The sequence below is a fragment of the Muscardinus avellanarius genome (genome assembly GCF_963383645.1).
Source record: "Muscardinus avellanarius genome assembly, chromosome: 20".
Classification (NCBI taxonomy): domain Eukaryota; kingdom Metazoa; phylum Chordata; class Mammalia; order Rodentia; family Gliridae; genus Muscardinus; species Muscardinus avellanarius.
This window is the reverse complement of record NC_137806.1, coordinates 35,079,679-35,099,243: the sequence shown is the minus strand read 5'-3', so window position 1 is coordinate 35,099,243 and position 19,565 is coordinate 35,079,679. Positions and strand designations below refer to the sequence as shown.

Sequence of the window (19,565 nt, the reverse complement as noted above, 5' to 3'; positions counted from 1 at the left end):
GGCGTGTGCTGTCACAATGCTACGTTCAAGCCTGCCATGCCAGGGCGGAGGACCCTGGAGGGGCGGAGCGTGGGGCGGGGCCTGACCGCCTGCTTACAGCCTGGTACCTCACTGGCCTTCCCCGGCTACCTCCTCTATGGGCTGCTTGGTAGCTCCAGACAGTAAGAGGGAGGCCCTACCCCGCACAGCGGAGGACACAGGGATGTGACTGCCAGTCACCAGGAAAGACATGGGATCAGCTAAGGAGTCCTCAGGGTTTTTACCAAAGCCACTACACTGTTCGGTGCTCAGTCTGGCTGAAGTCCATTTTTCTAAAACCTTCCCCGTGGGCCTTCTCATGCGCATGAAGGAGGCACCGTGAGCTCAGTAGGTCCTAGGACATGCCAGGGCATGGTTCTTCCACTTTGGGAACCTCCAGGGCCAGGGGCGCCGCTGGGAGGAAGGCTGTGGGAGCGCACCGGTAGCCAGGCACCTCCCGGATCCCGCAGCGGGGCGTGCAGCGCACCGCACGCAGCAGGAGGAGCCACACCTGCTAGCTGGGCCCTGAGTCAGCCTGGACGGTCACCCTGCCGCTCCCCGGAGGGAGGGCGAGCTGAGGCTGGGGCCGCTGGCCCTCCCAAGCTGCCTACGTTCTTTTTGGCAGCGTGGTAATGGAGCGGGGTTCAGGGGATGATTCTCCTTTTCTTCAGCATGTGGCCCAAAGAGAGCTCCTTGAGCCCCTTGGCACCCCAGCCCTGGCGTCTACACAGAATCCTCTGGTGGTCCGGTCCTGCCAGGGGACCGGCCTCCCTGCCCCACGCTCCTCCCTGCTCTAGGGCCGCCCCGCTCACCAGGCTGCCCTGGCTCACCAAAATGCTACCCCCAGCCACGGCAGGACTCAGCGGTGTAGGCACCAGGGCCATGAGCGCCCTGCCTGCTCGCTTGTGGGGCGCCTGACCTCCCCCAGCCACAGCGCTCAGCTGGCCGCTCACCTGGGAGCTGGTGAAGGCCCGCGCCGAGGACCCTCCCCACCAGCTGGCAGCGCACCCGGGGCCAGCACCCTCCCAGAGGAAAGGTGTCCGAGGAGCGGCTGCCGCCGACTGCGTCGCAATATCTTCTACTTAGTGTAAATGTTGTGACCCAGTCGTCAAAATGGTAAACACATTTAAAAGTGCATTAAATGTAATTGGCTTGAAGTACCAAGCCTGTAGAAATTCTAACAAAACTCGTTTATAATATATCTAAGGGCCCACACATGGCAATGATTGCCTGGCCTGCCTGCCTTCCTTCCCGCCCTGGGGATGGGACCCAGGGGCATTCTACCTCTGAGCTACACCCCAGGCCCCATTTTCTCATTATTTTGAAACAGGGCCTCACGAGGTTGCTAAGGCTGGCCTCCCCTGCAGTCCTCCTGCCCCAGCCTCCGGCGGGCTCACCAGTCACACTGCGCCGGCGCCCTCTGCTTCCGCTCACTCCCTCCTTTCCTCTGGCTTACACAGCAGCTCTGCTCTGAGCGTGCGTGCGTGCGTGCGCGTGCATGCGTGCGCGTGCATGCGTGCGGCCCAGGGATTGACCTCATGAGCACTCTACCTTGGAGCCACACCCCAGCTCTGTTATAGTTTTACTTTGAAGCAGGGTCTGGGAGGGCCTGCCCAGCTCGCTCTGCTCCCCACTGTCCGCGTGTCTCCATATTCCCCTCTTCTGTCCAGCGCCTTTAAAGGGCGGCCTTCTCCTCCCCCTTCCTGTTCCCCGTGAGATGGCCTCACCGGGGAGGGGGCGGCTGAGAGGCCTGCGCCCTGGCCCCACCCCACACAGAGCCGTGTGCAAAGCAGGGCGCGTTCCCAGGAGTGAGTGCGTAATTCTAGCAATTACTCGGATGCACACACCTGAAGCCTAGGAGGGCGGTGGAGCCCCGGAGGGCGGCAGCCGGTCTCCCCAGGGCCCACTCGCCCCCGCGCTGCCATCCTCCTGGCCAAGGTTCTTAAAAGGGACACTACCTGGTAGCATATGCTGGTTGGACTTCATGAGGGTTGCGGCGGTCAGACCAGAAAAACAGCAGTCTATCAAATTTGGGTTCAATGTCAGCAAACTGGGCTTTGCCTTCTGGAAAAATTCGAAGTATACCTCCACTTACCTAGGAAGAGAGCCAGATATGTAAGTGTGAGCAGCTGGAGGTGCTCCAGGCAGCTCAGTGCGGGGATTCCACTGAATCAAGTCCTCGGTTGACAAGCTGTAATGGTGGCTTGACATTCTAAGCGCACATGCATCGATACAAATAGTTTTTTTGCTTTAGATATTTTCATAAATACTTAATGAAGCAGACGTGTGAATTCAAAAGCTCTAGAACGATGTTTGGGATTGTGAAAAGGAGTAAGCACTTCTTGTCTGCGTGTGCTAACGACCTGTTTGAGCTGCTGTTATAGAGCCCTTCTTGGGGCTGTGAGAAATGGTGTCCAGGGAGGGCTCGCCCTGACAGACACCTCCCACAGCCACAGCCACAGCCACAGCCACAGGCCGGCCTCCGAGGACGGCTTTCCATCGGCAGGTGGCTAGTTCTGTGGCTCCAGGCTCCCGCGAGGGCCTGAGGACCGCTCTGTCTGCCGCTCCCTTGTGCTGCATGGGGATAGTGGGGTGGGGCGCGGACACGCAGACACCTGGTCCCACCCACCCAGGAGCTCGTGACCTGCACTAACTAAACTGGGAAGAAGACTCTTATGGGAAGGAAGGGTAATGCCTACCGGAGCCCACGCTGGGAACCGAGCCTGGGGGTGGGCCCAGCGGCGCAAGCGCTGAGGGGAACTGTGCCCTCCTGCAGCCCGCGAGGGAAGGGCCTGAGCAGACTCTGCACTCGTCCACTGACTAACTTGAAAGCACAGCGGCCACAGCCAGGCCATGCAGGATTAACAGCTCAGCCTGGGGAGAGGAGGGAGTGTGGAGTCCAGGTTGGTCAACAGCTCCCAGCGCCTCCCACAGCCCGAACCCACAGACCAGCTGCGGGTTTTAGCTACGGTCATCCCAACCTGGCGTGCACGCTCGGTTCTGCAGCCCTGGGAAGGCGCTAGCAGGAGCCAGCTTGCTGGCACAGTGCCTCCCTGCCGGCTGGAGCTCACCTGCACTGGGGCGGCGGGCCGGCCACGCCAGGCCCCGTGCTCTGAGGAGGGCCGGGTTTCTGCACATTCAGGACTGGGGCGGTTACATTTGCACGTTACCGGGAAGAGGAGAGATCTAGTTTGATTTTTTAAAAAATAACCTTGGCTGCACAAGCATCTCCTGACGTGCTGTCTTACTCTTCTGTTCGAATGTTAGACTTGAGATCTTAGAAACCAACTCAAGCTGTCAGAACAGCCTGCAGCACAGCCACCCTTGACCTCGGCCTACAATCCTTTACTGTTTAAAACATTTCTGTGGCACCTTTCGCACAGGGGGTTAAACCCAGGGTGTTCGGCCGCTGAGCCACAGCCTTGTATTATTTTTGTTTTGAGGTGGGTCTTGCTGAGTTGCTGAGACTAGCCTTGAACCTGTGATCCTCCTGTCTTAGCCTCCCAAGTACTAGGATTACAGGTGTGTGCACCATGCCAAACTAAAAAAATCATTTAAGTTTAATGAAATTCAGGTTAACATAAAGGAATTTATATGTATATATACATCAAACAAGAGAAAGAATCTATTATGCGCTCTTTGCAGGGTCCTCCAGGGTGCCAATGCTATACATTTTTAGTCTTCTCTGACTTGGAAGGCACGAGTCCTGCACTCACCAATACCACACAACAACCCTAAGAAAAGGCAGAGCGCACGAGAGCAGGTAATTCTGACATCTCCACCAAAAGGCAGTGTAAAGCGATCGTTCTCAGAAGCATTTTGATGACAACTGTCAAAGGGAAGTCATTTTAATCAAGTCAGTGTTGTCCCAGTAACCGTTCAGAAAATCCTTTGCTATCTGAAATAGCTGGATCCATTTTTAAGATACGCTAGTACTTTTTACACCGTCTCACTGAGGACAAATTGATAGACCCAGAGTGCCACGTCCCTTGCACACTGGAGGGCCTGAGCCAGCGGCCCCCACTCCCTCCGAGGCCAGCCGAGCTTCCGGCACCTCTCCGGCTTTTCCCTCACTCCAGGTTGACCGTCTTAAAATTGTGTGCACCTGCGTGCTGGGAGGCAGCGCTGGCACCCGTGCCGCGCCGCGCTGAGCACGTCTCCGTCCCTTGCTCTGCGTGGTGCCGTGCCCGGCACCAGTGCTACCGGAGGTGCTGTGCTCAGCGAGCCACATTAGTATTTGTCTTCGCTACGTTAGTATTAGTTTTCAGATACATTAATTTTTTCTTTGGCTGTACTGGGGACTGAACCCAGGGGCAGTCTACCTCTGAGCTGTACCCCCGGCCCTATTTTTTATTCTTTATTTTGAAACAGGGTCTCACCAAGATTTGGAGGCTGCACTGAGTAGCTGAGGCTGGCTGCGAACCTGGGATCCTCCTGTCTCAGCCTCCCTGTACCGGGATGACAAGCATGTACCACCACACCTGGCTTAAATTAATTTTTTAAAACAGTGTCTACTAATAACTGAGATTAAAATTTGGTGGGGCGTACTGGGGATTGAAGCAGGGACATTCTGCCTCTGACTTACACCATTAGCTGCTGCGTGTGTGTGTGTGTGTGTGTGTGTGTGTGTGTGTGTTACTAGGGGTAGAACCCAGGGGCTTTCTACCTCTGGGCTACATTCCCAGACTTATATTTTATTTGGAAACAGGGTTTCACTAAGTTGCTGAGAGCCTCACTAAGGAGCTGAGGCTGGCTTCGAACCTGTGCGATCCTCCTGTCTCAGCCTCCCGAGCGCGGGGATGACAAGCGTGCGCCACCACGCCGGCTTGCCTCTTTTTTTTCTTTTTTTATGGTAATGGGGATGGAACCCAGGGGCCTTCTATCTCCTGGCTATAATCCCAGACCTATTTTATATTTTTTATTTGGAAACAGGGTCTCCTAAGCCGGAGGAGGCTGGCTTTGAACCTGCGCGATCCTTCTGTCTCAGCCTCCCAAGCGCAGGGATTACAAGTGTGTGCCACCACGCCCAGCCCCCCCCCCCTTTTTTAAACAGGTATCACTAAACCTCAAGGCCTTGCTAAGTAGCCGAAGCTGGCTGTGAACCTGTGATCTGTCTGTCTCAGCCTCCTAATACTAGGATTACAGGCATGCGCCACCATGCCCAGCTCTGAAAAAAATTTGAGAGATTTTAGTTGTGCATGCAGTCTGAGAAGCATGAGTTCTGGTGTTCAGAGGAGAAGACACCTGTGAGGAAAGCAAAGGCTCAGTGACGTTGCGTACCTTGGCATCCCAGTCTTTATTTAGATAATATATACATGTCACACATCTTCCGTCTCCATTCGGATTATCAACGTGGCGAACGTAACCTGTTCCGTTGCCTGGGTAACAAGCAACCATAGCCTGTAACAACAACAGCAATTAGAGGTCCACTGGCAGCAGGCTGCCCGGCGCTCCCGGCACCGCGGCTCTTCCCTCTGTTTGAGGCTCATTTTGCAGATCAGGAGGCCAAGCTGGTCTATGGACACAGGGCGGGCCACGAGCCAGCCCAGGCTGGGAAAGCCGTTGCCAGGGCCAGCCCCTGCGGAGCCCTGACGGCAGAACACTTCCAGGCCCTACGTCCCGAGCTGGTCGCGCACTCACCCGCCCGTAGAGCGGCCTCCCCTCCTGGATGCCGCAGGACACCCACGTCACCTGACGCCAACCCTGAATATCAACTCACTTAAAGTCACTGATTCTTTTTTACAGACTAAAAACAAATCAGTTCGTGAATAATCCCTCTTTCAAATCAGAAAGAAAGCCATTTTTCCCTCAGCTTATCACAAGACGTGGCTCAGCACACTTCTGGGTGTTAAGTGTGAGGAGGGCGAGGAGCCCGAGTGGGCTCACGCTGGCTCTCTCCTCCCAGCTGCCTGGGCAGCCACCAGCCAGAACCCGCAGGTGAACGAACATTCCCAGGAGTTCTGAAGAAAACAAAAAGTGTTCAGGGTTACAGTTATTCTCGGAATCCTTTACCTCTTCACGTTATTGAAGTCAATGGATCAGCCGGGCGTGGGGGCACGCTTGTAATCCCCGCGCTCGGGAGGCGGAGACAGGAGGATCGCACAGGTTCAAAGCCAGCCTCAGCTACTTAGTGAGGCTCTCAGCAGCTTAGTGAGACCCTGTTTCCAAATAAAATAGACAATAGGGCTGGGAGTATAGCCTGGAGGTAGAAGAGCCCCGGGTTCCACCCCAGTACCACAAAAAAAAAAAAAAAAAAAAAAACAAAGTCAATGGATCACCATAAAACTATCAAGCATCACTTAAAATTACTATCCCATTATATTTAAATTAAGGGACAATTTTTTTTTTTTGCAGTACTGAGGATTGAACCCAGCAGCATTCTACATCCCAGCTACACCCCAGCCCTTTTTATTTTTTTAAATTTGGACACAGGGTCTCACTGGGTTACTGAGAGTCTAAGTTGCTGAGGGTGTCCTGGAACCTGCAATCTCCTGTCTCCGCCTCCCAAGCACTGGGATTCCAGGCCTGTGCCACTGCACCTGGCTACCACAAGTGCTAATTTTTTTGTTGTTGTTGTTGAACTGAGGGTTGAACCCAGGGGAATTCTACACCCGAGCTACACTCACAGCTCTATTTTGAAACAGGGTCTCACTAAATTGCGGAGGAGCTAATAAATAGCTGAGGCTGGCCACAAACCTGTGATCCTCCTGTCTCAGCCTCCCAAATGCTGGTATTACAAGCGTGTGCCACCACGCCCGACTTCACAAATGTGCTAATTTTTAATATTCATATTCAACTAGCCAACAAAGAAGTAGCCCAGCAGTCCCACCTCCGAGACGAGGAAGCACCTGAAGGCTGCAAAGCACCGCCTCCCACTGACCCTGCCATCAGAGGCAGCGCTGGCCGCGGGGCCGAGCCTACTTCCCCAGCTCCAGACAGACACGGCATGCTCCTCCTTTTGGCACTAGCGCAGGGGAAGGCAGGAGCCGGGCACGGGCCAGCCCAGGATGCTCTCAGAGCGGGGAGCTGGGCATGGTGCTGCCTATGCTCTCAGAACTTGGGAGGCTGAGACACCATGCTACACAGTAACACCTGGCTGGGGCGGAGCTCAGAGGTAGGACACCCAGGTCTAGTCCTCAGCGCCAAAAATCAAAACTGAAAAAGAAAGGAGAGAACCAACCCAGAGGTCCTGGCGACCTGCTCTCCTCTCCAAGCGCGGGCAGCCCCTCTGGCTACCTGGTAGCCCAGCACCTCTCCTGCCAAGAAGGCGGCAGAGAGTCCTTGCTCACCCACTGTCCCCCAGCAGGCGGTCCCGAGAGCGGCCACGTGCCATGCAGGGCAGGCCGGAGCCAGGGCGGTGGACACCAAGTCCCTGATCACGCTCATTACCAGCTCTGGTCTGGTGGGGTAGGTAAGGAGCCGAAAGCCATCCTTCGACAGAGACAAAGGGAAACCGAGTCCCGGGGAGGGGTGTGTGTGTGAACGCCTGCAAGTGCATGTTACTGGTGATTGAACACAGAGGCATTCTACCTCTGAGCTACGCCCCAGCCCTATGTTACTCTTTATTTTGAAACAGGGTCTTGCTAAGTTGCGGAGGGCCTCCCAAGTTGCCGAGGCTGGCCGTGAACCTGTGATCCTCCTGGCCCAGCATCCCCAGTACTGGGGTTACGCGTGTGCACCATCGCGCCCGGCTTGTACACTTCTCAATAGGAGGCACTTATCTGTTCAGGAAGGCGGGAATGCCATATTATCAATACGATATACACATAATCTTCAATCATAAAAGTACGTTAAGAACAACTAACAATCAGTGGTGGTGCACACCTGTTATAGTACTTGGGAGGATGAGACAGGAAGCCTGAAGGTTCAAGACCAGCCTCAGCCACTTAGCAAGACTCAGCAATGTGGTAAGACCTTGTTTCAAAGCAAAAAGTAAAAAAGAAAAAGGGGTCTCTGGGAGTGTAGTTCAGGGGTAAAATGGTGCCGGGTTCTATCCCCAGCACCAGAAAGCAAACAAAAGCCCATTAGCAGCCGAGAGACTAACAAGCCACGGAGTTCTGCTCAAGGCTGTGGTCCTGGACCACATCTGAAGCCTATTTCCATCTCTCAGGCTATGGGAAGATGCCGACAAGCTGGGGTGGAGGACTTAAAGAATGGGGGCTCACCGGCCGGCGAGGCCCTGGCAGTGGGGCGGCGAGAGCACTCCTGGTAGACTGTGCTCTCGGGGCACGGGGGCCATCGGATCGGCATGCCACCACCCCTTGGCACATTTTCCAGCTTGCAAAACTGCTTCTGTGTTCACGGGAGGGACGTGAAGCAACAGGAAGAATGCAGAGATAAAGAACAGTGGGGGCCGGGCGCGGCGTGGGCAGCAGGGAGCGGGCAGGCACGAAGCGGGGAGGCCCTACTTCAAAACGAAAAAACCAGGGTGGGTGCAGTTCAGTGGTAGAGAGACCCTGAGTTCAATCCTTAGTAACACACACACACACACACACACACACACACACACACACACACACATTCTCTCTCTCTCTCTCTCTCTATATATATATATATGTGTATATTATACACACACATATATATATTAACACATATATCAAAACAAGAACAAGCCTGGCGTGATGGCGCATGCTTGTAATCCCAGCATTTGGAGGCTGAGACCGGAGGATCGTGGTTCACAGACAGCCTCAGCTACTTAGGCCCTTTGCAACTCAGTGAGACCCTGTTTCAAAATAAAGAAAAAAAATTGGGCAAGGGGTGTAGCTCCAAGGTCAAATGCCTCTGGGTTCCATCCCCAGACCTGCAAAAAATAAAGTAAAAAACACCTGTGTCCTCTGAGGCCGGATCTCTGCACTTGACTCCCTAGCTGTGTGACTTCGGGCAAACTGACCTCTCTGTGCCTAACCCCCTTCCCCGTGAAGTGGGGATAACAACAGCCACCCCTTGCCAAGTTTGCGGTGCCCCATGCAGGGACAACATGGATGGCCAGCTGCGCATCAGCACTGGGGCCTGGACACGCCCAAGTCCTCGGGACTCCTCCCTAGGGGGATGACTGGGCACTGCCACCTCATCTCAACTCTCTCCTGCAAGTGTCTCCGTTCCATGTCTGGGCTCCGAGGCAAGCTCATCTGGGTTCCTGTCCATGGTGATGGCCACGGGGTCCGCTCCACGCTCTACCAACCCCTTCCACAGTGCAGGGGAGGCCGCCTGGACCCGCCGCCCACCGGGCAGCAGGCAGGGTGCAGCCCAGCCTGCTTCTGAGCCTCCACATTTATAAATCCTGCAGCTAAGCACGTGCCTGGTAAGACGCGCCCTGTTGGGGGGCCGTTCCATAAACGTGTCTTAACCCAGTCTAGGGCACTGGCTGTCTTAACTGGGCACAGCGGCCGGCCGCAGCCCCACACCCAGCACACCGGGACCAGGCTGCTCGAGCTCTGAATCCAGGAATCTCTCAAGAGCCTCCCAGCCCAGCACCCGGCGACATCCCGGCAGGCAGAACACCGACACAGCAAAAGTTCTAGAACGTTAGCGCCTAGAAGAGACCCGGAAGGCGGCAGGAGCCGACCTCCCCAAAGCCGGCCCCGGGCGCCAGCCTGCAGGCTCCTCCAGTTGGTTACTTTGTGGTGGGGGTGCGCCAGGCTCTTTTCCTCTGAGCTCTTCCCTTTTGAACAAGGTCTCCCTAGGTTGCTCAAGGTCTCGCTACGTGGCCAAGGCTGTCCTGGAACACGCATCCCAGCGCCCGATGCTGGGATTACACGCGTGCACCACGCCTGCTGCTTCCTTAAAGAAAGACAGGTCAGGCGTTTCAGATGGAATTGAAAGCAAAAGTGACACGGAGCCCAAAAGCAGACCCCACAGTAAAACAGCACTTGATAACTTCACCACTCCAAAACTCAAGCTGTTATCACGACAAAGCACAGGGTTTTACTGCTTAACATAAAAATACACTTTAGAATATTATCTTTTATTCTGCAAATACTCAATTCTAATAAGCAGGACAACCTCAGAATAAGATATCCTGACAATAAAATCCTTGAAACAGAACGATTAGCTTTTATTTTAAAAGCATTTATACAAATACTGGATAAGAACTTAAACTATTGTTCCAAAGGTTAAACAAAGATCAAAGAAACATTTTCATAATATCTCGAGATATACTAAAAACAAAACAACCCAACTAGAATTTACATGTTCAAGGATGGCATATAAACCTTTAAAAACTAGTTTTAAACCAGGCCTGATGGCGCATGCCTATAATCTTAGTATTTGGGGGGCTGAGACAGGAGGATCACAGGTTTGGGGCCAGCCCCAGCAACACAGTGAGACCCTGTTTCAAAAAATATAAGCCAGGCATGGTGATGCAGGCTTGTAATCCCAGTACTTGGGAGGCTGAGACTGGAGGATCGCAGGTTCAAGGCCAGCTCTGGCAGCTTACTGAGATTCTGTTCAAAATTTAAAAAAAAAAAAAAAAATGTTTAAAGGGCTGGGATCGGAGCTCAGAGGACAATGCCTCTGCTTTCCATCTCCTTACCAAAACTAGTTTCCGCTGTAACCTAACGCTTAGGGCAAAGGCCACTGCAACTGTGCCCAGTTACTATTAAGAGACTGTGTCTTGTGGGCGTGGCCCCGTTCTGTCTGGTCCCCATCACTCCCTGGCTCTAAGAGACCACTGTCAATGAGAACCCAGAGTGGGCAGAGCGAGGCGCCGGGTCTCCACTGGCCCTTCACCAGCGGCCTCCCCCAACAGCCTCACCAGCGCCCTTGGTAGGCAGCTGGCACCAGCCCTACCCTGGCCAGCCTCCATCTCTGGTCTCCTCCCAGGAGCCCCGCTTCCCTGGGCCCTGGCCCCTGGCCCCTGGCCCCTGGTCCTCACCCCGGCTCTCCAGGGTGGCCTGTGCTGGGGGCTTTGCTGCCGCTGTGGAAGCGCCCCTCGTCCCTCACAATCTCGGCAGCCATTCTGCCCCCAGAGCCTGCTTCGGGATGTGGCTGACACAGCCGAGCGGCCGCAGTCCGATTTGGTCAGAGCCCTTGGTTGACCACACTTTCAGATGGCTGGAAGCAAGGGCTTCGATTCATTGGTGAATTTCTTTCCCAGTTGAGGGACTTTGTTTCCAGCGGCGAAGCCCCAGAACCCGAGGCCGAGGACTCGGAACACGAGGTGCTCGGCAGCAAAGGCAAGGATGTGGAATAGAGCTCCATCTGCGCTCCAGTGGCCAGCAAGTGACTGTGGGTTGCCTCAACCTGCCAACCTGCTTTCCCCTGCGACCTGAGCTGCGGCCCTGAGGCTGCAGGAATCTGCTGCAGTGCAGCTCAGGTCAGCAGAGCTGTGTTTAAGTCATCGCGTGCGGGGCACCTTCACACCCAGCCTCCCCGCTCCATGCCAGCATGTCTCCAGTGCTCCAGCACCATCTCCGCCCAGCCCACACATCCTACCAGGCTCAGGGGGAGGGCCCCGCTCCTCGCTCCGGCTGGCTGGAGGCCAGCGGACTGAGGACCCCGTCCCTGCGGCCTCCAACGCCAGCACCCAGGAGTCGCCCTGGACGGAAACTGAGCCTGCTATCTCACTCATCACAGTCCTGCTCCGTTTCTCAGTCTCACAGGAAAGAATTTTCCTCCCCTGGCGATGAGACAAGGGCCCGACTCCTCGGGCTGCCGGTGCGTGACCTCTGCGTGGCCTCCCTGCCTCCTCGCGAGGCCTCAGGGCCTCGCTGCTTTCCGTTCCCAGGACAGGATATCGCTAGCTCACCTCTGCCCTCACCACGCCCTGCAGACTGGCAGAAAGCTGGGCACAGAGGGGCCCAGGGCCGCCGGGCAGCTGAGACTCCACACACACTGGGCAAAGCACAAGCCGGCGTGGCGGCCTCTGATCTGGCGGGCCTCTCTGCGCCCCTCAGTCCCTCAGGTGGTTACTTCCGACTCCCCTCCCGCCCCTCTCCCAGGCCCAGCTCTCTAACTCCTCAGGTGGAGGCGATCCTCTCCACCAGGGCGGCTCCCACATCCTCCCACCTGCCCCTGGGTCAGAGCAGTGCAGGAAGGGTGGGTGTCCTTTCTCCTATGTAAGGCCAGGCCTGCGCCTTCACACCCACAAAGTGCCTGGGGCCAGGGTTCCGGCCTGCGGGACCAGTTCTGCGTATCCACAAGCCCAGGCTGCTGGCTCAAGGGCCATAGAGAGGGGCTCAGTTGACCTGCCCCGCCTTGGAGACCCTAATCCACAGCCCCATCTCTGTATCTTGAGCACCAACTCTCCATGGTCATTCCCCTCCCCAGCACACAGCAAACACACCGCACACACACACACACACACACACACACACACACACACGTGCGCGCACACACACACACACACACACACGTGCGCGCGCACACACACACACACACACACACACACACACACACAGCCACCACCCTGTCCTTCCAGCTCCACTGGCCACAGGCCGTTCTCAAAACACAGTCTGCCAGGTTTCCCAAATGTCACAGTCTCAGGGACCGGTCGCCTTCTCAGGGGCCCTAGGCCGGGGGAAGCGTCCTGCCTCCCTTACAAGCAGCATGTGGCCTCCAACTCGGTGCCTGCAGAGCATCCAAGGCCGCCAGGCTGTGGGCTCCCTTCTCCTCCAGTGCTCAAGGCAGCCGCTGAAGGCCCGCTCTGCAGAGCTCTGCCACAGGTCAAGGTCCCTCACACTCAGCAACATGCCCCAGCCCTGTGGGCCTGCTGCTGCGCTCAGCTGCCTGGACACAGCCCAGGACACAGAGTTGAGTCCCTGGAAACCAGGCTCTGGGACCCACCAGACCTGCTGATCAGAAGCTGCACTTGCAGGAGACCTCCAAGGCACTTGGACGGTTGGTGGGCCACGGGCTGCTGCGGCCCCGCCAGCATCCTCACCGCCGCCCACACTCAGCTCACGGCTTCAGAGAGCGCCTCCACAAGGCTAGGCCCAGGTAGGCAGCCAGGGCACACCCTCCTGTAGCAGAAGCTCTCCCGGCCCTCTGGGTCCTTCCTTCCACTCCTGCCTTCCCCCTAGCTCCTCCTGCAGGCCCGGGGGCCACATTCACTCTCCCACTGACCTCCATGACCCAGGCCTCAGACCTGCAAAACCAGGTCCACCTGGAAGTCCACCGTGCACACAGCACCCCACAGCACAGACGCTGGCCTGTGCCCCCTCGCACGTCGAGCCTCCTCTATGAAATGGCACCCTCGTTCGGCTGTCTCCCTGGACAAACCTGGAGGCCAGCCTGCGCTGTCCTCCTGGGTTCTCCTGCCCCACACACTCCACACAGCCAAGCGTTGGGCTGTCCCGCTGCGGCCCCGTGTGCTCCGCCACCTACTGCTCCCTCCTAAGAGCGGCCTCTCTCTCTAGCAGTCTCCTGCCTGGTCTCTTTCTCCAGGCTCCTCCTTCCAGGACCCGGTCCTGCCACAGATGCCTCTCCACACTGCCTCGGCCGACTCAGAAATTAACATCGGAGGTTGCTGCACCCTCTCGCCCTGCAACGGCCCGGATGCCCAGCAGCTCTACTCGCCTGTCCTGTCCCAACAAACGGCAGAAGAGTTTGTAGACACGGCTGCAGGAAGCCGGAACCGCAGGCATTTCTTACAGGGCTCGTTCATCTTAACAGACTCGCCTTTACACTGTATCCGCTGGGTAGCCGAGTCTGTTACTGAGCGCGCACGCGCGCGCGCGTGTGTATGTGTGTGTGTGTGTGTGTGTGTGTGTGTCTGTCTGTGCGGCGCTGGGGCCTGAATCCAGGGCCTCCTGCACTGAGCGACACTCCCAGACCAGGATGTTTTAAATTACTTGCCAATTAAACTAACTCACTCTAGACAGTCACTGAGTAAAAGTATACTCAAGAAAGACACACCAGTGACCTGTGACTTCAAACATCTTTGGGCACGATGCTACCTGGCCAGGTCTGGCGACCACCTGTCTTTGTAAATAAAGCCTTACTGGAGCGCAGCCCTGCTCTGTCTGCCGGATACAGCAGGAAAGGCACAAAATCCCAGAGCCTGCGATACTTCAGCCTCTAGAGCAAAAAGTCTGCGGGTCTCCACTCCAAGATGACTCTGGTAAGAGAAAGCTCACCGCCAAGGGCGGATCGGATCGGAGACGAGAGGGAGGCAGGCAAGGGTGGCGGCAGGCAAGGGTGGCGGCAGGCAAGGGTGGCGGCACACGGCTGGGCGTGCGCAGTGGGTCCAGGAGCAGCCACCTGCTGGGAGCGCGCAGTGGTCCCAGGAGCAGCCACCGCTGGGGGTGCATGCAGTGGACCCCACAGCGGTGCGGAGCAGGTCGAGCTGAGCGACCCTCGACCACAGGGCGGCGGCATTGCGGCTGCACGGGGTCCCCTGACCCACCAGGCTGCGCGGCTGAGCCCTGCCACCAGCTTTCTGTGTGGAGCCAGCTACCCGTGGGCTGACCTGTGAAACCCAGAGCCCCACAGAAGCGTCTCTACCTCTAAGTTGCACTTGCTGGGTCCTGGCCACTGTGGCGGGAAGGTGGCCACGACAGCAGGCGCACAGTACAGGTCAGCCTCCATGCTAGCAACAGCGGCACAGCTCCTGGGGCCAGCTGCCAGGACTGACCACTCTCACACGCTTTGGAAAACACTCTCCTCTGAACTGCCAAGTGCTGTCCTGGAGCTGACAACCACAGGAACTGCTTTTAATAGCAGCAAGGCCAGTCGAGGTGGGCTCTGTTTCACCTCTGTGAGTGAGGGTGCCCCCTGACTGGTGCACTGTTATTCCTAAGGCTTTTTTTTTTTTTTTTTTGGTGGTACTGGGGTTCCAGGAAGCCCTTCTACCTCTGGGCTACACTCCCAGACCTATTTTTACATTTTTATTTGGAAACAGGGTCTCCTAAGCCAGCGTACTCGGCTGGCTTCGAACCTGCACAATCCTCCTGTCTCTGCCTCCCAAGCGCGGGGATTACAAGCATGCGCCACCACGCCTGGCTTCCTGAGGCTTTTTAAATTCAGGTTAATCTTACTGAACTGTCCTTACAAGTGAAAAGAACAAAAGCAGAACACACCTGCACGTGTGTCACAGCAGCAAGGGACAGGCAGCGTGCGGGGAGAGGGCCGAGAACAGGCATGGCCCAGGTTGACCGCTGGTGATAGAGGTTCTTGGTCTTTCACAGTGACTCCACACACCTGGATGAGGTTGATCCTTTTTTATACTGGGGATCGATCCCAGGATCACCTCCAGGCAACATCCCCAGCCCTATTTTATTTTTCATTTTGAAACAGGGTCTCGATAAGTTGCTGAGGCTGACCTTGAACCTGTGGTCCTCCTGTCTCAGCCTCCCAAGTACCGGGATTACAGAGGTGGGTCACCATGCCCAGCTCATACCTGGACTCTGAAGCAGGACTAGCCTGGACCGGGGGAAGCACGTCCCCCAGTGCAGACGTCCTGGCTCAGCTGTGGCTTCCGTCCTGGTACATACTCTTTACCTGATCCCTTCTGTAAAGACCACAAGGCTTTCCCAGGTCTGCATATAACACACCCCAGCTACAGGTCACAACTGGAATTCCTCTCTCTGGGCCTCTGTGACTCAGCTGCTCGCTCCCGTGAGGGACAGAGGCGAGAGGAGCCACTAGACACAGCAGAAGCCTCACTCTCACGTGAGAAGGTGGGCCTTTCCGGTGGGCTCTCTGGGACTCTTCTAACGTGTGTGCGCCTTGGGGTAAGAAGACTGCAGCTCTCAGGAGATTCCTAAGGGGTCCACAAGCAAAACAAAGTTATGAAACGCCAGCTTACGTAACTGCCTTGGAAACCATGTCTGCTGTGGGGGGGTGCTATTTTATTACCACACATACAATTTCTAGCCAAAGTGTCTGCACTCAAGAAATTTCACTCCAAAATATCTGGGTCATAATCTCCCGAAACTACCACCACTACTTGTAGACAAATCGTCAGTGGCCAATATTCACTCCTGGGCAATTTGCTTTACCAGCTCTGGACTCGAGAACAAACACACGTTTTAAATGTCAAAGTCAAGCAAAGCTGGGAGACAAAACACTTTTTTTTTTTTTGGTGGTACTGGAGGTGGAACCCAGAGGCTTTCTACTTCCAGGCTATACTCCTAGACCTATTTTATATTTTATTAGAAACAGAGTCTCACTGAGAACCTCACTAAGTAGCTGAGGCTGGCTTTGAACCTATGCGATCCTCCTGTCTCAGCCTCCCAAGCGCGGGGATTACCAGCGTGCGCCACCACGCCCGGCTTGCAGAACACTTTTTAAAGGATGAAAATGGATGAAAGCATTCCACGGCCAGACCAAGCCAGCCAACCTCTCCTCGCCCACCTTCCTTAAATACAGCTAAGCCAACACCCCACGCCGACTACCAGGTGCGAACCTAGAACGTGGCCAAGACCAAGAGGCTTCCCTAATGGAAGAGTAGCATTTCCCGTCTTGTTTAAGCCCTGCCTCTTTTGTTAGATGTTATTCTTAACCCCTCTTTTATGGATTCTGATACAGGACAGTTCTAAAACCAGACCCAAGTGTGGTGATTTCAGAAGTCTGAAACGTTGCATGTGAAGATCTCACTCTGCGCTCTCAGCCGGCGGCCAGTGCGCTGTGCGCTCGGGTCTGCCTGCGTGAGGAGCTGTGATCTCGCGCCACAGAGGGGTAGTACTGGGAGGGGTCACTACAGCGAGCGCCTTCCACTGCTGGCCTGGGGGGCTGCTTCCTGGGATGCACGGGCACTGGAGGATGAGGCCGCAGGCCGTCTCCCCTGGGCCCCGTCATCCCTGTCGTGTGGGGCCCCTCACACTGTGACCGGCCGCGAGGGGGCCCCTAACACTGTGACCGGCCACTGGGGCCGCGAGGGGGCCCCTCACACTGTGACCGGCCGCTGGGGCCGCGAGGGGGCCCCTCACACTGTGACCGGCCGCTGGGGCCGCAAGGGGGCCCCTCACACTGTGACCGTCCGCGAAGGGGCCCCTCACACTGTGACCGGCCGCTGGGCCACATACACAGCCTGCACAGCCTACTTCACCTTCAGAGAAAACCTTTCTCCCCAGCCTGAGTTAGAAATAGCTGAGGCCACGCTGGCCCAGGCTATTTTTATCTGGAAAATCAGGGCTGAGAAACAGCCCCGTACGCACAAGGAGTTGCCTCAGGAGGGCCAAGACTCAGAGAACTTCAAGATGTCTGCTGTAGTTTCAGACCTGGATGGCGAGGTGTGAGCAGAGGAGAGGTGCAGGGCAGGACAGCGAGGGCGGCAGCACATGCTCAGCACACAGCGGGCACAGCCAGGAGTCAGACACACACGCCACACGCCACACGCCTGGGCGTCCACACACATGGCACTTGACGGGCACGGCACAGGGTGGCGTGACCGAGCATCTGGACGGTGTCAGCACATAGCACGTGACAGACGTAGCACTGGGTAGCCTGCCCAGGACCCCTGGAGAGCGGGTCAGGAGGCCGAGGGTGTGGGCCAGGTCAGGGTGCCGGGAGCAGCTGAACCTGCGGCCGCACTGCCGAGTGAGGCCCTGTGCGCGGCCAAGCGTCCTGTCCACGGCCAGCAACAAGCCAAAAGAACCAAAGAATCGCGCTGCCGCCTCGGAGAGCGGGCCGTGCCTGTGGACATTCTGTGAAGGTCCTGAGCAAGGCGGGTAGTGTGCAAGGTGAACATGGTAGTAGAACACGGTGGTACGTGTGAAGACGTGTCACTACCGTGGGCAGCACAGCCATAAACTGGGCCTCAGCCGGGAGGCGTGGGAGCGCTTCAAGGGAAGGAGGCCAGTGCTGTCCTCACGCACCGACACGGCTCGGGCGGAGGCCGGGGGCACAGGGCCAGAGCGGCCTGCTCAGAGGGCAGGCAGGGCACACCCAGGGCCGCCTGACATGCCACCTGGAGACAAGAAGGCAGAGGGAGGAAAGGCGGCCGCTCGGGACACACAGGCCCGGGAGGGAGCGTGGCTGAAGCGAAGGAGCCTTTGAAAGGCAGCAGCACAGTCAAGGCCAGCCTCCAAAGACAGGGGCCTCTCAGCAACCTAGCCAGACCCTGTTGCCAAGCAAAATTGTCAACAAGGGCTGGGATGCGGTTCAGGGGTAGAACAGCCCTGGGGCAGGGGCAGTAACAGACAGAACACACTGCAAAGACCGACTGATCGAAGAGGGGGAAGAGGGGTTCAACGGTGGAATGGTGGGACGAGGAATGAGGAACGAGGGGGGGAGAGAGAGGGAGAGAAATCTCTAAATACGTAAAACTGAGTTGGGCGTGGTGGTGCATGCCGGCCATTCCAGTACTTGGGAAGCTGAGCCAGGAGGATTTCAGGTGTGAGGCCAGCCTCCACAATTTAGTGAAACCACGTTTCAAAATAAAAAGGGCTAGGGTGTGGCTGGGAGACAGAGCGTCCCTGGGTTCAACCTTCGGCACCCCGCCACACACGCCAGGCCAGAGCAGAGGCATCAGGGCAGGAGGCAGCAGCCATGGCTTCTGAGGCCGTCCTGACCCTCAGCCCCGCCCTTGCCTAACGCACACACCGCCCAGCTCCACACTCTGCCTCCTGGATGCATCCAGAATGCACTAGCACCGCTCACTGCACTGCGGCAGCACGAAGCCCCATCCCTCAGGCCCAGACTATGGCAGGGATGCCTCCCCTCCTGCCTCCGCCTCCTCCCCGCTCCCACACTGCCCAGGGTGCTGGGGCTGGGCCCTGGGCTCAACCTGCCACGCCCGGGCCCTTCTCCCTCTCTCCTTCCTGTGGCGCTGAGGATTGAAGCCAGGGGCATTCTCCAACCCAGGCACCTCCAAGCGACAGCCCCAGGCCCGCTTTACTCCCTGCCTGCTGCTATCGTACGCTACAGTCTCACCTTGTAATGCAGTTCTCGGTGATGGCGACATCATGCACACAGCACCGGCGGCTTCCCACTCCCTCCCCAGCCCCCTCGGCATACAGGCAGGCGTCCTCCAGTGACAAATGCCACTGGAAGTCGGTCCTTCACCGACCCTCCCCACCCTGCACCACCTCCCTGGCTCCCGGAGCTTCTCCACTGGCTAAGCCCCTCTGGTGTCCCGATGACTCCCTAGCTTCTGTACAAGAGAAGGCCCACGGCCCTCCACGTTCTGTGACTGCTAATCACGTAACGTGTTCTCCCGGTCTCCCACACATGACATTATTTGGTTCTTTATTGCTGAGTAGATTCCATGGTGTGGATCTCCCACACCTGCGCAACCATTCATCTGTGGGTGGGCACCTAGGTTGGCTCCTACTTGGCTGCTGTGAATGGCGCTGCTTTGAGCGCGGGCATGCGTGTGCGGCTGTGAGCGCGGGCATGCGTGTGCGGCTGTGAGCGCGGGCATGCGTGTGCGGCTGTGAGCGCGGGCATGCGTGTGCGGCTGTGAGCGCGGGCATGCGTGTGCGGCTGTGAGCGCGGGCATGCGTGTGCGGCTGTGAGTGCGGGCATGCATGTGCTGCTGTGATTCCCTGATCTCAGTCCTTTGGAAAGATGCCCAGGGTGGCAGCTGAGCCTATTTTACTTATGATTTGGAAGCAGGGTCTTGCTAAATTGCAGAGGGCTTAAGTAGCTGAATCTGTCTTCAAACC

General features: G+C 56.9%; 1 protein-coding gene across 1 annotated transcript in view; it reads right to left on the bottom strand.

Moving 5' to 3' along the window:
* Positions 1-19,565, bottom strand: part of EGLN1 (egl-9 family hypoxia inducible factor 1) — a gene marked incomplete at both ends in the record, with an annotated part of 28,520 nt that overhangs the window by 1,323 nt on the left and 7,632 nt on the right. The window contains 2 exons of the mRNA XM_080717239.1: positions 1,977-2,113; positions 5,299-5,418. Of these exons, the coding sequence (XP_080573365.1) occupies positions 1,977-2,113; positions 5,299-5,418 (257 nt within the window). The remainder of the gene's footprint in view (positions 1-1,976; positions 2,114-5,298; positions 5,419-19,565) is intronic.